The 20,945-nt window shown below is 40.6% G+C and overlaps 1 protein-coding gene across 3 annotated transcripts; it reads right to left on the bottom strand.

Moving 5' to 3' along the window:
* Positions 1-486: 486 nt before the first annotated feature.
* ARFGAP1 (ADP ribosylation factor GTPase activating protein 1) lies at positions 487-20,643 on the bottom strand. Of its 3 annotated transcripts, XM_058850440.1 has the most exons (14): positions 20,420-20,643; positions 20,064-20,201; positions 16,507-16,570; positions 15,568-15,677; positions 14,402-14,573; positions 13,401-13,501; positions 12,655-12,741; positions 12,064-12,160; positions 10,681-10,737; positions 10,455-10,487; positions 7,708-7,764; positions 6,353-6,412; positions 5,171-5,247; positions 487-4,719 (listed from the first exon to the last, which is right to left on the bottom strand). In XM_058850440.1, the coding sequence occupies exons 3-14, from the start codon at positions 16,564-16,566 to the stop codon at positions 4,392-4,394; spliced, it is 1,239 nt and encodes a 412-aa protein (XP_058706423.1). In that variant the 5' UTR covers positions 16,567-16,570; positions 20,064-20,201; positions 20,420-20,643; the 3' UTR covers positions 487-4,391. The 3 variants fall into 3 exon arrangements, with proteins under 3 accessions (XP_058706423.1, XP_058706424.1, XP_058706425.1); XM_058850441.1 differs by lacking the exon at positions 7,708-7,764; XM_058850442.1 differs by lacking the exons at positions 6,353-6,412; positions 7,708-7,764.
* Between the last annotated feature and the right edge of the window lie 302 nt (positions 20,644-20,945).

Genomic DNA, 20,945 nt, shown 5'->3' with positions numbered 1-20,945 from the left:
CTGCTGACCAAGAACATAATAGAAGGTATTTTACATTTGCACAAAGCCAAGTGCAGTCATCTGGAATACTCACGTGGCTCTTTGGCTCAAGAAAGAAACTGGAATCTGAATGTGGAACACCACCACAGCTGAAGGATTTGTCAGAGGACTCTTGCTTCTTGCAGGAAAACTGCTTTATAAGTTACCTTTTTCTGCTGTAGTAAGTACCTCTGTAGATAAACTAATAAAAATCTCAGAATACATAAATTTATCTGCACTTTAATTTCTATTTATAGTTCTTAAATAAGGAGGCAACCAATGTCTCCGAACTTCTCCTAAGTAAGGGTTTGAAGTTATATTGTGAAACTCCAATTAAATGTAAGGATGTTTTTGGCTCTATTAATGTTGGCAGCTTCCTTTCTCCTTTGTTACTGGCAGGGAAGAATGACACCAGCACCTGGGCTGAAAATTAACTGAAGTCTCCTGAAAAAGGGCTCACCACAATTCTGCTCCATATCTCTTTATTATAATACTCTTTAAAAGATGACACTGCAGTTCAAGTCCAGAACAATGAATAGTGTTCACTGAAATCGCCATTCCTGTGAACTTCACAAAAAAACAGAGCAGGAAAATTAAAGATACAGTACTCCAGACTGACCAGGTTTCTGCTGACATGGAAATGAAAGAGGGTTCTGCAGCTAGAGGCCACTCAGCCATTAGGATCAAACTCTTAATAACGGCCATGGAAATGTTTCTTGATTTCTGTTTAAATCACTGATTGCTCAAACCTTTACCTGTGTCACTGAACTTTAGTATTTCAGCCAAAATAAGCTAAGAACTGAAATACTTGTGTAGACTGCTACTCTCCAAGAGGACCACTGTATCTTTAAATGTATCCTGGATTAAACAAAGGTTTTATCTACACTTGTTAAATTATTGCACAGACCATTACACTGACAAGTACATTATGAACCCATGGAATGTTACAGTCTGGCCTGGAAAATAAAAGCAGCAGTATTATCCATGAGGTCTCAACCATGAGGGAGAGATGGCCAAGCACTTCTTGAATTGTACTAATTATTAAGAGGTTTCAAGACACAAATGAAACGTTTCAAAATAATCCCTAACTCCCAGGATTATGTTTGGGAGCATTCTCGAATACTTTCACTCTTTTGCAAATGGCACTTTGATTTCTTGACATTTTTCTTTTATTAGACTACCTGCAGGAATCCAGCTGCTCTGTATTTTCCAAAGTTGAAGCCATACAAAGAAATAAAAACTTGGGTCACCAGGGCATTTGAACCAGCCATTGCAATGTCCAATCGGTAAAGCAATTCCACCTACTGCACATCTCCTGGCAGTTTGCTGGAAGGATTGAAATCTGTGACTCCAGGGAGTGGAATGAAAGGGAGCAGAGCCCTGGTCACCCCTGCACAGGTGGAGCTCACAGTGACACCACGGCCCTGCCAAAGCACACGCTCAGGTTCATGGCTGGATCCTCACTCAGCCAGGCAGCCTCAGCTCCAGCAGCCTGCACTCAATGCCTCTGATCCTCACCAGGCCAAAAGGGGAGAGGGGGAAGAATTAAAAAACAGAAGTCTGATTCTGCACGTGCAGTGTGATGGGATGCATTTCCTCATGGTACAGAAACCTCCCAGACACCTACTCTGAAAAAAAGTAAAATTCAATAAAACAGCAGGTGTGGAAAAAAAAAGAAAATGCCCTTGTTTTGTCCTCTCCTCTAGAAGGCATGATCACATATTTAGGCTCAGAAAAGTCATTAAAAAATGCCCATTTGCCCATCAAATTGACCAGCTGGCACACTGGTTTTGTGTCTGCAGTTACACCTTCTGCCATTATATCAGTTTATTTGGATCTTCCAGTAATATCTGTCAGTTGTAGCATTTTGTTGCTTCCCTACAACACTGCAGAAAGAGACAGCAACTGTTCTGTCCCTGCCTCCTCAACTGGAGGGAAAATCCTTACCCAAAGCTTCTGCTTGAGCAGGGCTCTCTGGCTGTTTGATTTAGAACACAGAAGTTTCAAAAGCTACAAAAATCAAATCAGAAGAACAAACAAATGGCTCATGCCAATCATGGCTGCAAGTGATACATAAATAAACCACTTTTGTCCCAGGCAAAGCTCACAGCTGAGGAGAACGTGCACACAAATATCACAATACCACTAAGTGAGTGGACTGAAATAAAGGTTTTCCTGCCACGAGCCATTTCAGGAGGTTTATGAATGAGAAACTGTAATAAACTTGTACAGAAGAAGCTGAATCAGCTTCAGATGGGGCAGGCAGACATATTGACAAGGAGGCAACAGAGGTGTAAGCATAAAAAAACCAAAGTTATGTTTGACATGCAGCTAAGCTATGACAAAGTTATACTTGGAACTGGAGAAAAAGTAGAAAGAAATCCTTGTTTTAGTCAGGCTGTGAACTGCTGCCAGTGGTACCATGAGCAGCACTGAAAACCAAGAGCTCTCGTGCCTTTGGCACTTCCAAAGGGGCTGTGACAGCAGGGACACCTTGGGAATGGCTCAGCCTGGAGCAGCACTTGGGTCTGAGCAGCTCTGGGTCCTGCTGCAGAGGCTTGGAGACCACGAGCTTCAGACTACACTCTCAGGAGAGGCAAGGGGGAAAAAGAAATCTCAACTCTCGCAGAACACGGTGAGGGAAGACTGGAAAAATATTCTGTTCACCGTCTCAAAGATACTAGCAATAGAAATACAGACTGAGGCTGTAAATAGAGCTACTTCTACTCAGACTTAAGCCTTTAAAATATGCTACTTATGAGGAAATTAATTTTCTTTCCTTTTTAAACTGTTGATAATACTATCTGCTTAAAACCTCCATGAGGAGTAAAATAAGTGGAGTGTTATTTAAGGTAACTTTGACACCTTTGGTTGGTTGTTCAACAAATTAACCAGTTTTTAAAAGAAAAGGCTTTTTAGATAAATAATAGGATCTACAGGGTTCACAGAAAGAGCTCCATGCTGGAAAAGCAGATCAGAGAACATCATGATTTGAGTTTTCAAGCGAGCCGATTGTTTTTGTGCTGAGGGTACATTCACAACGCATCCCCCAAAATAAAATGGGATACCTATGATAACTTTGATGTTAAAAGTCTTAATTCTTCTCTAGAAGTTATGCTTTGTGTCATGCAAAGCCATTTGTTGGGTCAAAACTGACACATAACTGAATCTCCTGTTCCAGTCCTTAATGCTGACAGTTTCTCAAGTTTCCAAAATAGTGTTTCTTTAACAAGATCAAGGAAGAAAATGTGGAGAAATATATGACAGAAACAAAGATACAGCTTGACACACTGAAGAATTATTTGGAAAATGTCTGCTTAAATTAAATTTTACTATTAAATCCAGACATCTACTCATCTTGAAAGGGACTTGCTGCCAGGCTCTTTGCTCAATGTTCTTGTATTTTCCACCCATTTGTTCTTGCTGGAATCTTCTTTATAATTTTATTTTTTGCTGCCAGGTTGCCAAACAGATGTCCAGAAGGACATAAGCAGCAAAAAGACTTCATTTTAAACAGCATTAATAAAATACTACACAGGTAGAAAGAAGAAAGAGAAAAAAGAGTACATAAAACACAAACTGGGGCAAGGGTGTAGGTGAGGAAAGAAAACACCAAAGCTTTGCTTTTCTGTGTAGCAGAGATGCACAGTGCAAACTCAATCCATTGAGTACGGTGGGCAAGCAGAGCCATTCTGGATATCCCTTGAGAGGCTCAGGTCAAACCTGTAAGTTCACACAAATAATTATCTAGCTGTAGATTCCTTGGGAATTCTAAAGGGGAAAAATAAGTTTTCAACTACTAAAAAAAAATAGTGTCACAATGTTTAAAAACAAAGCTCCAATAAAAAATATGTTAAAGACCATCTTGAATTGCCAGACCTCCTGTAGTCAGAGCAATCCATAAGGCATTGGAACTCGATGTATTCAACTGCAGCTTGCCCAGGTAATGGCTGTCTTTCCAAGTCACACCCTGTCCTTTGTTTGCATTAAACACCCCAAATCTCAAATTAGATGAGGACTGGATGAATACCTATTAACCTACACATGCAAGGTTGTGCCATGGAAGTGTCCTTGCACTGATTTCTTTCCTTTAACATTCGTGTTAAGAAAGTTGCTGTAGCCAGCTCCGATAGTGCAAGGAGAGTAAACTTATCACTATCCTTAAAAAAGGGAGAGCCACCTTTATGTAAGAAAAGATTCAGATGCTAGGATTTTTTTCCCTATACCAGGGCAGAAGGAAGGAGAATGAATGGGAAGCACAAACAGATCAGAAAGGTCAACCATGATACTCCAGGTGTGTGAAAAACTCCCTCCCCTCCATCAGCCAGCACAGCCCCCCCTTCCCAGCTGTGCAGAGCAGGGTTAACAGAGTTCTAGAAGTCATCCCACGCATTTTTTGTTGCCTTGGTAGGTTTTCTGGTCTTGCTCTCCCCTCCTGCGTTCTCCCAGTTGGTCTCCCAGTTCTCCCAGCTGTCGCTGTTACTGTTCTTGTTGGAGACTGTTCCCGAGCCCCACACGTCCCAGCTATCCGAGCTCTTCTTCTCTGTGGAATTGTCCACATAGGTCCAGCTCTCACTGCTTGGAGATTTATGAGCTTTTGGTGGATCTGAGTTGCCAAAAGTCTCCCAGAAGCTTTGATCTACAGCATTGTTCTGGTAGCCCTCCCCTCCACTGTTCTGGTAGCTGTCTCCCTCAGCTGGTCTTTTGGGGGGTGGGTGGGAAAGGAAGGTAGAAATAAATTAGTTATGCCAAACATAACAGTAAAAATAAATGACCCCAAAGAAAACCATAATTCTACTGCTCTTTGCTTAAAAAACCCCCTTGATGATAAAGGAAGAACTAAATATTGCTCCAAATGACATAAGCTTGTTGTCTAATTCACAGATTTTGTTAAAAGATTTAATAGGCCCAAGGAAAGGGAACGTGCATTTGGAGTAAATTTTAAACCAAAATATGTGTGCTGCTTTGTTCTCAGTTTAAAAACAGTTATCAACAAAGTTATATTGATTTCCTCCCTATTACATAGAGGAGTACTATCAGCAAAGACAGAATAAGTTCTTAATATTGAAAAATTACCTTTCACTACCGCAGAGAATGTACAGGAGATAAAATTATGTGTTCAAAGAGATAGAAAGTAAGAACAAAAAACTACCTGTCAGAATTATCATCTGGTTTGCCTGAAAAGAAAGTGGTGACATCTCTCCATCCCTTACTCCCAACTCCCTGAACCTAGAGAAAAAAAACAAAACACTCTATTCATTTACTCTGAACCAACACCTCTGCCAAGTCCAACAGCAAAAGCCAGAACAAATTCCTCCACTTGTTCCCATAAATCAAACACATTTAACTCACAGCTCATTAATGTTTTTGATGAGCAGTTGTGTGGTGAATGTAAAAAACATACATTTGACAGCACTGTGCTGCTGGAAGAGGTGGGACATAGGTCAGGTTTAGCTTTTTCACCCATTGTTGTAACATGAATTCTCTCCTAGACTTCTTTGATAAAAATACTGGAATTAGTCCTTACATAAAATTAAACTTAATGAAAGCACTGATGTTTTGTGATTAATGTAACTTGTATTTATATTTCTACTGTTCTACACAGCTACTTTCACTCTGTTTCAGCATTATTTCACTACTCATGTAAAACAGGCCAAAAGTGGAGTCCTAGAATTGGATTAGAAACACAAATTCTGAAGTGATACCATGGAAGGTACTACTCTGAGTTAGATAGGGAGGATGAATCCCAGAATTCAGCATGAGAGTTGCCAGGCTCTAAACAGAACAGGTAACATAATTTATTCTATGCAAATTGTACCAAAACCTAAGACACTGAGCCAGTCTATGGGAGAGCTTCCAGTGCTGACTTGTGCTAGAAGAAACACTCCTGGGTAACACCATGCAAGGTATCTCAGCAGGTGTTAGTTTGTGCAGGATTTCTGTGCTTGGCAGCCTCAGACAGCACTTACCACGTCACCGAGCACCGAGAGCAGCGGAAGGCAAAGGAGAAAGGTGCAGAGCATTAGCAGCTTTTACTGTACCAGTGGAATACAAGCTGTCTCCATATTCCCTCATTTTCTTTGCTGTTTGGGACACTGGCTGTTTGTAACCAGCCCATTCCTCATTCAGATTACTAAGAGGACACTGCCATGCCTGTGCAGCTTCAAACACCCCAACAGAAGTGCTGCCTGCTGAAAATTCCACTTTCCAAATTTCTCTATTCAACACAAGCACCGACCAAAGCTGCACCAGGGTTTTCTATCATTTTTCATAAGAATATGGAGACTGGCTTGACTTGATTGGCCTCCTTAAAGCCAGGCAGGCCACCTCATACCTTGCTGGCCAATTGCAATACCCCCGTGGTGACCTCCTCAAATATTTTCCCCTCTTTCACCTATGTGGACCAAAGTATTGGTAATTAGTCATAAAACAAATTATTACTGAAACCTTCAGACAAGCTAATTTGTGCTTAACAGCTAAAATGTTTAAAAACCCAACCCCAAACTGAATCAAAATAGTTTTAAGTCAAAACTAAGTTAAGAAAATTATATATCAAGTCTGTTTCTCTATAGTGGAGTGAAGCTCAGCCCTTTGAGTTTGTGGGAATTTTCTGTGGCTAAAAACCCAGTCTGAGGAAGGTACCACACCCAGTTTCAGGAAGGTATGTTTAAACACAGTTCAGGTATCATTACACTACTGCTGAGCATAAAAACACCAGTACAAAAAACATCTGCCAACATGAAGCTTTATCAATATATTCTACTGCATATAAAGACTGTGTTTAGAAACTTAGCAGATCCCTTTTACTCTCTATCTTTTATAGATGCTTATTTCAATATTAAAAGGGCTCTGAATTCTGGTGGAACACAATACAAGCACCTTTCACCACTTAATAAATGGCAGTTGTTCCAAAGCAAGTGACTTTGTATAACCATATGGAGAATACTTATTTCAGAAAGTAACACTTATTTAGAACTAACAGCACAACATCCTAAGGGAAATGGATCTCTTTCTTTTTAACACAGAATGTATAATTTCTCATTAAATTGTCCTACAAAATACAAATCAGCTCAAGGAAATGCACCCTAAAAATAACCCTGAAAATAATGCTTCTAAGCCCTCTGAAATAAGATGTGTATAATTCTAGGGAATAAAAAACTAATTAAGAGTCTTCTCCTGTGATTTGAAATGCCATGTAAAGAATGGTGAATTAATAAAGGTAATGGAAGAGAAATTAGTTTGCAATATGATTAAACCATTCTTTTCAAATGGCTCAAAAATCCTTGACTGAATTAAAATAAAGCTGGCAGGCAGGTAAAACACTAGGAACTTAACACTCCAAGATACAACTAATAGATATAAACATACATATATTTAAGCAACTGACTTTAAAGCCATTTAGGGTGCATTTTCCCCTTGTTCCATGTTTCATTATTGAAAGCATGAAATCTATAAAATGGTATTTAACAAGAAAGAACATGACAGACTTTGGTAGACATGAGAAAGATAGGTGGAAGGAGTTTACCCTCATTAACATTTCTCTGATAACAGCCTAACATTGAGTTGTTTGATGCTTCCCCTTTTCAGAAAACCCCCTGAGAACCTGGGCAGCTGTGGCAGGAGGAATCAACCACTCCCTGAGTGAGTACAAGCATTTTTCTGCAAGTCATTTGCTAGTTCCAAAGTTACCTTTTCCTGTGCAGGTTTGAGAACATTTTCATTTAATGTCTGACCTAACTCTGATGCCTATTTAAAAGCAAAACAAAAACAAAGTCAGTTATATTTTCTTTAAAAAAAAATAAAATACCCAATAAAAACCCACAGCAAACACTTTCTGCAGGCTCATTTCTCAGCAGCATCTCCAAAAACACAAGAAGCCTTTAGCTTTGATTCATACAAGCAGAATGAGATGAAAAGCACACACAGCAAAGTGCTGCAGGAGACATTAAAAGACAATAAATTAAAATCAGATGCACATGGCAATAGATGCCCAGAGCCCAAGCAAAGTCTGACCTTGCACTGGAAGCAGAAGCAATGGTGCAACCAGCAACAGCTTCCAGGATGGGCCCCTTGCTAATGCCTGAGTATTTGGAAGAACTGTTCTCATCCCCTCCTTATTTTTCCATACTAACTCAATTACTTGTAGAATTAGATCTTTTTGGCCAATTTTCCCTCAGTTTCTCTGTCTTATAGTGCTCCAATTATCATCTACAACTATCATCTACAATTACCATTTGTAAGAGCCCAAGTGTTTCCGAGCAATACACAAGAGCCAAAGCTGTGACAGAAGATTTTTGTTATTTTCTTTAAAACTCCAGGTTTGCAGGGAGAAAAAACAATAAACTTCAGAAATCTGTTGCAATCCAGAACAAGATGCACAAGGATATTGTACTTCAGAGGCAGTTTACAAAAATGTAAGCCCAGAGTCTAAATCACAATGTTACTTTCCTAAGGCAAGGCTGACAAGGACAGCAGGTTTAGAAGAGCTTGAAATCACTTTTTGCCCTACTACTATAACAAGCCTTTGACAGATTTCTTCAGAATTGCCATATCATACTGAGTACCTGCTGAATTATCCTGGTTAATTCAAAAGGGCCAATATGCCAGGTAATTAAGTTTCATTTCCTAAGGGTTCATACTTGCTTACTACCATTGGTCAGGGTGTGAACCTTCACTCATGTTCCTCCCGGCAGAGGAGCACCTTAAACATCTTTCCTCCATAGACTCCCAGGGGTTTAAGAGGCCTTTCCCTTAGCCACAGCATTCCCAGGATCTCCCCTTTTCCCAGCCATTATCTCCAGTATTTCTACTCCTTACAGGATAAAAATTCTTTGAGAAGCAAAGGCAAAAGGAAATCCCAGTTCCACAGAAATCCTGAAATCATCAGTGTGGACAGCAGCACAGTCAATTTTCAGACAGTGCACAGCTTGGGTATCTCTATCCCACTTCACAAATTTTAAGTAGATTTGAAGAAATGCTACTGTACAAAACACACAACATTATTCTAAACAGGTTTGACGTAAGGCAGAAAAAGAAAAGACAGCTCAGGAGCAAATGCACATTTCAGCACGAACAGACAAGGAGTCCATGCACAAGAACAGATGTGAGGGTGTTACCGGCTCTGGCTGCTGCTTGTAGCCCCAAAACTTTACCCAGAGAGCAAAAGAGAAAAGAGCAAGGAAGGTAGAAGCAGCTTTTAGCAAAAAATTGGCAGCATTTTTTCAGGCAAGTTAAGTAGCACAAACCTTTTCCAACTTTTAACATCTACTGACAAGAGAAACAGTGAAATGCATTTGGTCACTGGGCCCCAAATACACTTTTAACCAACGTAGTGCATATAAAATGTGCTAAATCTGTTCTGCAAAGGGTCAGAAGTTTCAGGAACAAAATTTAACTTTCAGTAACACAACTTAAGATTCTAGAGTACCATGTTGCTGTGGTCCTTGTCAGCAGATGTGATGAGCTTTCAATTTTAATATTATATTTATTAATAATACTAAAGAAAGAACAGCTTCTAAAAGGAAAACTGCCAGAGGGAGTGAAGAGGAAGACCTATAGAAAACTTAGTTTTTCTTAAGCCAAGCAGTAAATACTTTAAAGCTTTGAAGTAGGAAGTTTGGGTGCTTTAACAAGAGATTTTTGTTGCAAACATGCCCTAGTTTAGCCATTTGAAGGATTAATATCCCAGTGCATAGACCTGTCTGAACACAAGCACCTGCAGCTGCACACTGGTTTTGAGCAATACTTTCTATGCCTATCAGAAAGCAAACCAAGCTAATGCTGCACATACACAAGAGTTATAGTTCAATTAAAACTCCTGAACCATCTATAAATATTTGCATCTCAAGCCAGGCAAATTAAGAATCCCATTTTATACATTTTTACATTTGAATTTAAAACTTTTCCTTGCAGACAGATCTTGCTGATGTCAGAACTCTGTGTAATCAGGTCTGTCCCTGTTTTAACCCCAGTTTGGTAAATTAAATCCTTGTGTCAGTGCTACTTTTTAAAACACACATAAGCAAGCTGATTTATTAATAGTATCAGGCAGTTCATATTTGTAACATCTTATTAGGCTTTAGCCATGGGAAGATGGTTTGCTTTGTATAGTATTACCAAGAAAACTACTTCAAGCTAGACCACGTTTAAGATTCACAGAAGTAAAACAGGGCTATGTTAAGTCTGCAAGCTCTGGAGCCTCTCCAATACATCCAACAGGAACAAACAGCAGAGTATCCCTGTTTATCTCTTGCTTAATTTGATCACTGCAGCTGATAGCCATTCCCATGGAATTAAAAGCTAGAATTAAACACTACTGTGCACTGTGAAGGCAAAACACACTGGTCTGTTGATGAGCAAATCTAAGACAATTGGTGCAGGCAAACACATAGCACTTAAAGACAATTAGACTGAGTAAGAGCTAAATCTATAATCACCTTTTGACTTGCTTGAGATCCAAATCTGGTAGCCTGTGAAGAGAAGCAAATACATGCACGTTTACCTGGAATAAACCCTTTGATTTTTAAAGACATGCATTTAGAAATGCTGCATGATCCTCTCCAAGGTAATGGAGATTTGACAGAATTTCACAGTGAAAAGAGAATATCCAAATCACCACTTCTAGCATTCCACTGCTAACTAAACCACATTTTATTTACTTACACCCTCTTTAGCAGCTGAGGCAATTTTGCTTGCTCCAGTTGTAAAACTGCTCCATCCCTTTAAAGAAAGCAATAAAGTTGTGAGCTACATGTGAATAATAATAGCAAATAACCAAGTTTTCATTAGAACAGATTAGCTTAAGTCAAAATGCTCTAATACAGCTTTTTCTGTAGTTGTAAGAACTACCTGCTACTGAGAAAAATTAGAGCCTCTCATTTAACTGAAATACAGAAATGAACTTTCAGTATTTGTGTGGATTTGAGCAAGCCAGAGTATGTCAGAGGTTACTCTGCTAAAAATGGCTACAAGTGCGGAGAAAAATCATCCCATGCACTGGAAGGCAAATTGTTTTCCTCACCCATGCAAGGAACTCAGCCTCCCAGAAATACAGGATTTCAGGGCACACTGCAATGTGTGTCTGTGCTCACACGAGGGCATTCCAGCCAGGACATTGAGGGAGATCCTGGTCTCAAAGAATGGCTCACAGGAACAGTGTCACCTCTCCTTGGCTGTCTTAGCTCACCTGCAATACACTGCAGATGTGCCTTCTAATCTGAACTCTCTGGCCTAAAAACTGTGAGATACCTAGAAAATATTTAGCTGATCTATACCAAGCAGCCTATGGGATCACCTGGAATACTGTGATCAACCTGTTCAAAGGCTCAGGCATTACATTTCTCTGGTAAGTTTTTTAAATAAACAGTAGAACCTGGTGTGAATATTTAGGCCAATGAGGTTCTACAGAGAGCTGTTGGCCACTAACCTTGGTAGGAGACCTTACTGCCTTTCCAAATGACTCCAAACATCAAATATTGCTCAGCACTGTGACTTTGCAGCCTGCCAGTATGGCCCAGACTGCCTCTGACTTTATTCACATTTTATTTCAACAATGCATCTTTCACTATCTCTGCTTGAATCATGACAACTGTTCAGCCATATGCTGTTATCTCTTCACACCCTGTCACAAGTATTTCAAATGTTTTCATCACTGTTCAGGGCTTCTGGCACCCACATACACACACATTTCAGTTGTTTTCCTCTGAACATTGCTAATAGGGTTAACAGATTTAAACCTACTCCCTACAGGTAATTATTTTTTTTTCCTTCAGCCCTGTTGATTATTATGTCTTAATCCTTTGCTGTATCTTCAGTTATTTCTACGAACTGATACCAGACATAATTCTTAAATTCTGCTCAAGTTTCTCCATTTTGCCTTTTAAAGTCCACCAATATCTTCTTCACTCTACGACAATACAACCAATACTCTGCATCTCTCCATATCCACCTGCAGTCTTTAGTTTCTCCTCTCCACTCATATTCCCCCATAACAGGGGCTAAACCAGAAGAAAATAGTAATTCAGAAAGCACCAAGCAATTCCTTACCGAGTACAACGAGGACATGGCATTATTCAGGAAGTCATCCTCTTTTTTTGGAGGGTTTACTGTGTTCCCAAACCCCACGTAACGATTCTCTTGGCCACTGCCACAGAAATAGGAATAAACAGCACCTGTATCAGCATGCAGCCATTAAAAACATTGAGCAAGAACTGAAAAGTATGGAAGAATGACAATTGTTTTTTCACCTGGAAAATAAAGTCCTGTAACACCCAGCACCCAAAATACAAAACTACTCACTTCATAAAAACACCAAGGATCCACTGAGGAATCCTAGCACATTACAATTTCCTCTGTGCAAGCTAATGTGGTCCTAATGATTCTCCAGGTTTAACAGATCACTGACATCAGAAAGCTGAGTAAATCCTAATAAAGTGATACATGAAAATGAGAAAAGGAATAAAAGAAGCTTTATAAATGCCTGTTTTACTCAAATCACTGTAAGGTACAACATACAATCAGAATTCCCTGGTTTGGAACCCACCACAATATCTGGAGTTACAAACTTTTTCTTCAGTGCTTCAAATATTTTGTTATGCTAGAGAGAGAGGCACTCAAAGTCAGTAAATATTGCATTACCCTTGGTAGGAGCTGACATCATCATTTAACCAGTCTTCAAAAGCCTTGTCAGAAGAGGCAGTTGCAGTCTGAGATTGTCCAGCAGAACTGAAATAAAACATTGAAGAATCAAAGCCATGTTAAGCAAAACCCACTAGCTCAGCAGTACAGCTTGATTTATATCACCATAATACAGGTTAAAAATTGATTATTTATTTCATCTATCAAGAAGGGAACTCTAATGCAACCACTAAAAGGCATGAAGCTCTTGTTCTTTTGATTTACAACTGCTTTTGCAGTTAACTTGGATCTCTAGTGCACAGAGTAACAAGCACTACATGCAAAAGCAGAACAGAATTGCTGTGGTACAGAGCTTTGATGCTCTCCTGGTAATTAGCAGCAAAAGGGAAAAGTCTGTTTCTTTTTCCCTGGCATTGAATCCTAAACTGGCACAGCACCACAGTTAAGATGAGGATGTCACACACTACCTGTGTGTAATTTCAGGTGCATTACAAGTCAGGGTAAAACAAGCATGGTTGCTTGTCCCCTGCTCTTGCTCGCTTCTCTCTGCCATGGCTTAAGGCTCAGGTGCAGGGAGTGAGAATTATTACAAAAACAAAGCCCTGTTACCTCATACTCTGTAACTTCAGCTTGTTCAGACAACCAGCACCAACAGGGTAAACCCAGCAGACATTAAACCATCAGGTTCTGATGTGTCTGTGTCTGATGCTGTATCTGTACCAACATCAGGTAAGCAGGGCACATACCGGTGAGCAGAAGACAGAGACATTTTAGGCTGAGGTGGAGTCCAGTTCCTGGCAGGAGAAGTTTCAATGGACCACTCCTTGCCTTCAGCTACTGTAGCTACCTACAAGAGGCAGAACAGTCAAGTCAGAGATTTCATACAAATTATAAACTGGTTCTGTAACATGAGGACAAGTCATTTTTCCAATTTGCTACTGGATCAACTTTTTTTCACAAGAAACCGTTTTTTTTTTCTGACTCCCAGGCTGTGATGTTGAATTGAACACTGGTTTTATTTCAGGCAACTGAAATAGAAAATTAGACAATTTCCTCAAGGAGACGGGTTTGGTTTGAAGACTGGATTAATGAAGAGATGTAAGCACTCATCAGAGTCATGGAAGAACAGAACTACATTATTGTGGTATGTTACTACATACACTAAAGATTTATAAAAAATTCACTTTGGATAGAACTGTACAGCTGAAGTAGTGAACTGCAGTGAACTGAGGACCGAGACAGCTCCACTGACTTAACAGTTGCAACAAACTGCAGCACTGAAAATCAGAGCTACCTCAGCTAAATGCAGAAATGAAAATTTCAATAGAAAACTCTTACACAACTTGGGAAGAAGCACTCTAAGACCTTTAGGGTACCAAGAGGGCAGTCCTGGACTGCCAGCTCTGAGGTACCAGACCCTTGGGATACCCTTGGGCTAAATTAGAGAGTTAACCAAAATAAGGAAGTTAGTCCAGAAAAGCTCCTGGCTGCCCAAGACACTCTTTTCTAACCCCACCTTATCTCCCTGGCAGGACAACATTCCTTTTCTCTTCTGCCGAATACTTGAGCCATGAACTCATTCAGGTTTACATTAACTCTTCCAGCATTTCACTCTCTCACATTGCTTATCAGGAACCACTGAAGTTCCAAAAATTGCAACCTTCCCTTCTTTCAAAACCAAGTGCTTACAAAGCATTTTGATATTTTCAGATCATAAGACTAAGGACACACCTAAAACTGAGCTTACCTGGTCTCTAAACAGAGCAGCAGCTTTGCTGTTGTATTTCTCTTGCATTGTCCAGCATGGATCATAATCATCTTGAGACTCCAAGAACTGTCGGAATTTGCTGTTACCTCCAGCCTTCATTTTCTCCAGCTCAATATCCTTCCACTTGTCCATGGTTACAGAACGCACAAAACTGAAAAGCAGGTTTAAAAAAAAAAATAAAATAAAAATTTAGATCACAGCTTGTTTTAATTTCCTGCTGTATCAACAGTGACAAAAAAAAAAAAAAGCTTATTAGAACCTATCTCAAAAGTTGAGAGTATAAACATGTTAGAGAACACTCTCCAAGTACAGAAAGACAGATCATCATAAGAAGGTGGGCAGATCTTCACTGAAATAAGCCAAAATCATGTCATTTATTGGCATTTAAGGGAGACAGTCAACAGAAGGCAAGTGACTGAAAAAGCATCTTCCTTCGAAGTCCAGAAACTAATCTAGACTACTATGTAACAGGAACTTTTCCCATACTTCACTCTGCAATTTTCTTTTTCTGTATATTATCATGTATTTTGATGGTTGGACTCGATGATCTTAGAGGTCTTTTCCAACCTTGGCAATTCTATGATTCTATGTCCTCATCTCAGAAATTTCACCTTTTCTTCCATGAAAGATACAGAACAGTTCCAAATGCTCATTTCCTATGCAACTCCTACTCAATAATGAGCTTCAAATCACCCCTCAAAAAGCTAAGAATGTACTTCTGAACGGCCTCTTTGCTTTGGTGATTTCCCTCCTCTCTCCTTTCCTCATTTGAGCAACTGTTCCCTGCTTTGGCCCTATTACATACACACTGAGTCTCCAGAACCCATAACAGCTCTTACTCCATAGACCCTCATCTCAGCTGAGCATGCTTCTTGGAAAACAACAAAAACTATCATTTATATTACAAAGAAAAAAGAAATGTCCTGAACAGAATAAAGCTGTGGTTTAGACTGGTTTTATACCTAGCTAGTTACAGACAAGGCACAGAGAGCAAAGGCCACTTTGGAGAGGAGCATGAAGCAAAACTGCCAGTGAAATGCTGGATTTGAGACATTCTATACATTCCAAACCAACACATGCTGCTCACAGCCATAATGAACCCTGAGGTAATGCAACTCAGTCCATGGTCTGTTGGAAAGGCTGACCTGAGGTGAACTCCCAAGCCTCGGTGTTTTCCTGAGCACTCCAGACAGATCCAAATTCCATAGGTGACACTCACCCACTGGGGGTTAAATGCACCACATTCAAAACAGACCTGTGAGAGAAAAACAGTTATCTCTGCAGTCTGCCATCACTGGCCATGGGAGTTTTCACAGCTCAAAAAGGCAAATCATGAAAACATCACACACCAAAAAAGAAAGAAGGGATCTTAGTGTTTGGAAACAACTTCCCTGACATCGTAAACTTCCTTCAGGTATTTATTTATGCTGCTTGGATTATAAAAATTACTGCACCAACTACCAAAAACCAGTGAGGAAATATGGACAAGCAAATGGAAATTACTATGCAAAGAATTAATTTTGATTTCATTTTCATTGCCTTGAAAGAAAGTAATCAAACTGAATTCTTAGGGTTTCCTTGGCAAAATAAAAATTCAGCATTTAAAGTCTGGAACACTTTTTCAGTCACACTACAGTTTGGCAGTAAATAGCAGCAGATCTAAACAGAATTTTTTCTTTAGAAGTAGCTTTATTGCTCATACAGTGCAACGACTTCAGTTTTATTATCAGATTAATCACTCAAAATTTAATGTACTGATATAAATAAAAGTGAATCTTTCCGTGGCTATCACATTTAACGTATTATCAAGCTACTTGAAATGGACCATTTTAAGTTGTGCCCCAGACACCAGTTATTGAAAAGACCCCAGGGGTTCCAGCATTACTATAACTTCTGAAACACTTGTGCCAGATATGCAGCAATGTATTGTAATGCATACATGAGATATCCAGATTTCTACATTAGCATTAGTGAGCCACAGCAGAAAGACAACAGCAGCTGTAGAAGACCCCATTGTATATTTGGAGTAGGTAAAAAGCAAATTAAATTCTACAAAACTGATCTAAAGATCATAATTTTCTCACATTGTTCTCATCTTGTGCTCTGACTTCCTTGAGGACTTTCCTTGTTCTTGGACTTGCCATGATTCTGCAAAGGGAGAAAAAGAAAAAAACTAAAAGTCATGATCACAGATTTGATTTTGGTAGGATGCTCAGTACCTCACAAGCACAGCTCTGTGACAAAGAGCCTGGAACCTATACCACTGACTCACAACCAGCTGCAGAGGAAAAACACACAAACCAAACCACCATAAACCCCACAATCTTATTTTTCCAGTTACTTTGCAGTTTTGGGGGGATTTATTCACCTTAACTCCATCAGTGGAAAGCTGTAATTCAGTCATGGCTGAAAAGTGGGTGAGGGGTGATAAACATGGGAATTCTTCTATGTCACAAGAGGTATTGAAACAGACTCTACTGGATGCTGCTCCCAGACCCATCCACTACCCTTCCTGAAAGCACTTCATAACACCCATGATTTCACAGGATCACATGCACACAACTCATCAGACCTACGCAAAAAATAGCAGAAACTCTTACACTTCAGAGCACAGAAGATGCTGCTAAAAGAACCCCTTACTAGATGATACAAGAACTTGTAATTTTCCAGAACTATTGAGTTTGTTTGTCAACTGAATTCTAAGAAATTAAGGCAATTATTTGGACCTTTTACACAAAATAGAATTGTAATTCAACAGGCATGTCTCACTGGCAGACCACATCATCTCACTCTAAATTTTATGACGCAGAAAACAGCAGGGAGCAGTGTCAAGCTATGGATAAAATTCACATTAAGACAAAAAAAGTGATTCACACACAGTACACAGCCTGGAAAAATCTGAAGTACATGAAGCACTCATGGTTTGAAGAACTATAGCATAGGGTGCAGCATAAGGCTGCAGTTTAGATTAAAAAAAAAAATCCTATTACCAACTAACAGCATCATATTTAAATTAACTTTAAATAAATAACATCTATTCTCTGTTTTAACTTCCTCTCCATCTCATCATTTCTACTCCAGAAAACAAACTTCTAAGAGGTAATAAAAGACAGAAGTCACCAAGCTGACTGTTTCTAGCTGACTAGAAACAGCACCAACTACTAAATGTCAAGATTATTGGCCAGTCAAGATACAAAGCATAAGAAAAGCAGGTGGATATTTTCACCAAACACTGGTGTGAGAAGCAAAAATGCCTTTATGCAACTCTCTAACACTGGTTCACTGTGCTATTTGACTAAATAATCAAAAGTCCTTAAAACATCAATAAAATTAACAATCTCACAATAATTTTATAAGGTGAATGATTGTTACATATGACTGTCACAGCCCTAGGTATGGAGGGAGGATGTATCTTTAAAAAGTAAAGGAAAGGTGTTTAAAAAGGTAAAATGCTACAGGTAAGGAAACATTGCATTTGTGACTGACATCAACTTCTTAAGAGATCTATAAAGCAAAGCAGTACAATAAATAGTTCTGTGCATCATCAGCTAAGATAACATGACTCAGAGAGGAAAAAAGCTCAGTGTTGTACCTACGTGTTGCCACTGCTAAAAGCAGAAGGTGTTTGCAGCAGAACTCACTGCCTTTTATCTGAAGCACTTATGCCTCTGTAAACATCTCAGTGACAAATGCTTAATTCTGTGCAATTTAAGGGGCAGTGTTTCCACTGATGTTTAGAATGTGCTACCTTTTCAGCCTTAATTACTTTGTATTAGGCAAAACCAGGTAATTGTGATGAAAGTGTTTTAGACTTAAAAGGTTACTGCAAATAGTGGTGAATAAAATCTTCCTGTCCTCCTGCATTAAAATAAAATTGAGCACAGTTATTTTTATCAATAATCTAGTAAAAATTGTGTAACTTTCAGAACAGGAGAATGAAAGTGTGGCAAACGACCCCTCATATAATGAAACACACTTTTTCCAATAACATTTCCATAACATTTAACCTTCCTTAACTTACTCATGTGCACATGAGCAGGGCAGGAGATAGCACTACATACATTTATCCTAAATAACAACCATAAACACATTTACATGGCTCCCAGTCCACGTCTTCAATTCCACTATTTGTCCCTGGTGAGATAATGGAGAATTCTTCCTCCGCAGTATAGAAATTAAGTAAATAACTCAGCAGGAATAGCCAGCCAAACAACAGTGCACCCTCTGGACTCTCCTCTCTGCCATTGCTGCTGCTTTATCTTTGCATGTCGATGCCTCTTCCACAGGAATGAATTTCCCCAGCACCTTCTTGTACATTACTGACAGCTTCCAAGGCTTCTCTCTTTGGCTGGACATCCAATCCTCTTAGCCTTACCCTTCCTTTACCATTTTTTCTCCTTTTTCAATCAGAATAACCAGCAAAGGCAGTCTACATGCAGAGGCCTTCCAGCCTCAATGGCAGATGAGCACTGCTGGAGCTGAACAGAAAATACTCTTCCCACTCCAATTCTGCATGTGCCAGGAATTGTCTACAAAGCAGAAAGTTACACCCATCCTGCAACAGCCAATATCCAGCCTTCTTCCATGTTTATACACAAGTTTCAGATCTCCAGCTCCAAGGTGAGAGAGGAAGCAATTGCTTTTGGTTCTGCCACAACTATCTTTTTTTTAAACAAAAACTGAAAGACTTTGGCCAACCGCAGTCTGAACATACATCCATTCCAAACGCACCAAGTTCCCAGCCCAAACCATCACGTCTCTCGGGTGGGAAGGCAGAGCTTCATCCACACCATGACATCCAAGAAAAGGAGGAGGTAACTAAAGGCACCAGCTTTTCACCTTGTCCTCCTCCACCAAAGCATTTGGAAATAAAGGACCAAGTAAAAATGTCATGTTCTAAGCTTTCTAATAGGTAATGTCTTTAGAGGTACCTATTTTACTTTTAATGATTTTCCCACAAAGTTTTAAGAGTTCTATTATCATTGATTACCACCAAAAAGCTAAGCTCTGGTAGCTGACTGGACATATAACCACTGTGCTGTTCAAGTTTCATGACTAAATACTGAAGAAAGAAGCCACCTTAAAGAAATATACATTGTTTTGATCTAATATAAATGGACATAAGCGTGAAAAAAATGTTCCCTTTCAAAGTATGTTTCCATTGAAGAATATAAATATTTCTGACAAGGGTTCTAAAGTGGAAAGAGACAGCTTCATACAGATCAATCTCACATTCTTATTTCCCAAACAATCTGCTCCCAGAGCAAAAACTAGATGTACACCATATGAGTTTTCTGGTTATGAAATCTGCAGTTGGCTAAACAAGCAAAAAGGCAGAACTGAACTAAAAGTGGAAATAATACGTAATAGGACTTTGCTCCTCTGATACAGCAGCAAATTCAGAGCCAAACTACAAAGGGCTTTGCAAGTTAGTACACGAAGAGTCAGTGGGTGACGTGGCCTGGTGACTTCATGGTCCTGAAGGCTCCCTGTGAGAAGCACCAGCGCAAAAAGGCCACAGAGGCTGAAGAAACCTTTGGAATCACACACTGCGCCCACTTCCACGGAGCTGGCACGGTTCTCCTTCACAAATACATCAAGACCGGTGCATACTTTCAAAGCGGCGCAGTTTCCCACTCACCCGCCTCAGCCAGCGCCTCGCAGGGCCGAGAGAGGGGCGATTCCTTCAGGCACACCTGCGGTACCCGGATCCCAGCGGCGTCCTGCAGCCTCCCTCAGAACATGGCCGGGTTCCGCCAAGCCCTCCGGCCTCTGCTTTCTGGGCAAGAAAATAACGCAGAAACAGCTGAAGTAGCGGGCAGGCAGATGCCTCCTGCCCGCCACGCCAGCCTGGCACCCGCACCCCGCCCGCCCTCGGGACCGTCCTGTGTGACAGCGCGGGGGCCGGGCCCGAGTGCCGCCACCTCAGCGCTGGCCTGGGGGGCACGGGCGGCCCCGGCACAGCGAGCCCCAGCGCGGGGAGCCACGGGAACGCACCACGACCCTGAGCAGCTGCTGGCCCTGTCTCGGTCCTGGTCCTGATCCCGATCCCGATCTCAATCCCAATCCCGGTCCCGGCCGCGGCCCGGTCCCGCCCGGCGCCGCCGACGTTGCAGAACGCGAGGCATTGTGGGCGCTCGGCTTAACCCGCTGCGGGCCGGGCCGGGCCGGGCGAGGAGCGCCGAAATCAATCATGCGGTTATAGCCAGAGCCGTGTGCTCCAGCCAGAAGTTTGAGGGATTTGTTTTAACCGAGCAAAGCTGAAATAAAGCTTTAAAGCGAACCTTGCGCGCGCGCTGCTCTCCGTGCCGTTCCAGGCTGCAAAAACGACCCCCAAGGATTGTCCCTGAGGGGAGGCTGCCCTTGGGGCTGAATGAAATGGAATTATGTGATTTTTCCGCACACACTTACTGATGTGAGCGAAGCAGGGTTAGCAGCTGATGCCCCGTGGTTGGACCCCCTGGCCTCCCCCAGCTCAATAATGAGGAAGGGTCTAGGGAAAGCCATTAGAGGAGTAGCTGAG

Source organism: Poecile atricapillus, chromosome 15, assembly GCF_030490865.1.
Source record: "Poecile atricapillus isolate bPoeAtr1 chromosome 15, bPoeAtr1.hap1, whole genome shotgun sequence".
Classification (NCBI taxonomy): domain Eukaryota; kingdom Metazoa; phylum Chordata; class Aves; order Passeriformes; family Paridae; genus Poecile; species Poecile atricapillus.
This window is presented reverse-complemented; position numbering and strand designations above follow the sequence as displayed.

What these genes read in the sequence shown, in the direction of transcription:
- ARFGAP1 (XM_058850440.1), bottom strand. Translation starts at nt 16,566, where the DNA reads ATGGCAAGTCCAAGAACAAGGAAAGTCCTCAAGGAAGTCAGAGCACAA. An exon ending in GGCTTGGGAGTTCACCTCAG is followed by an intron (nt 14,574 to 15,567) that starts GTCAGCCTTTCC and finishes CCTGCTTTTCAG; the next exon opens with TTTTGTGCGTTCTGTAACCA. An exon ending in CCTCAGCTGCTAAAGAGGGT is followed by an intron (nt 10,488 to 10,680) that starts GTAAGTAAATAA and finishes TTCTCTTCACAG; the next exon opens with GCTACCAGATTTGGATCTCA.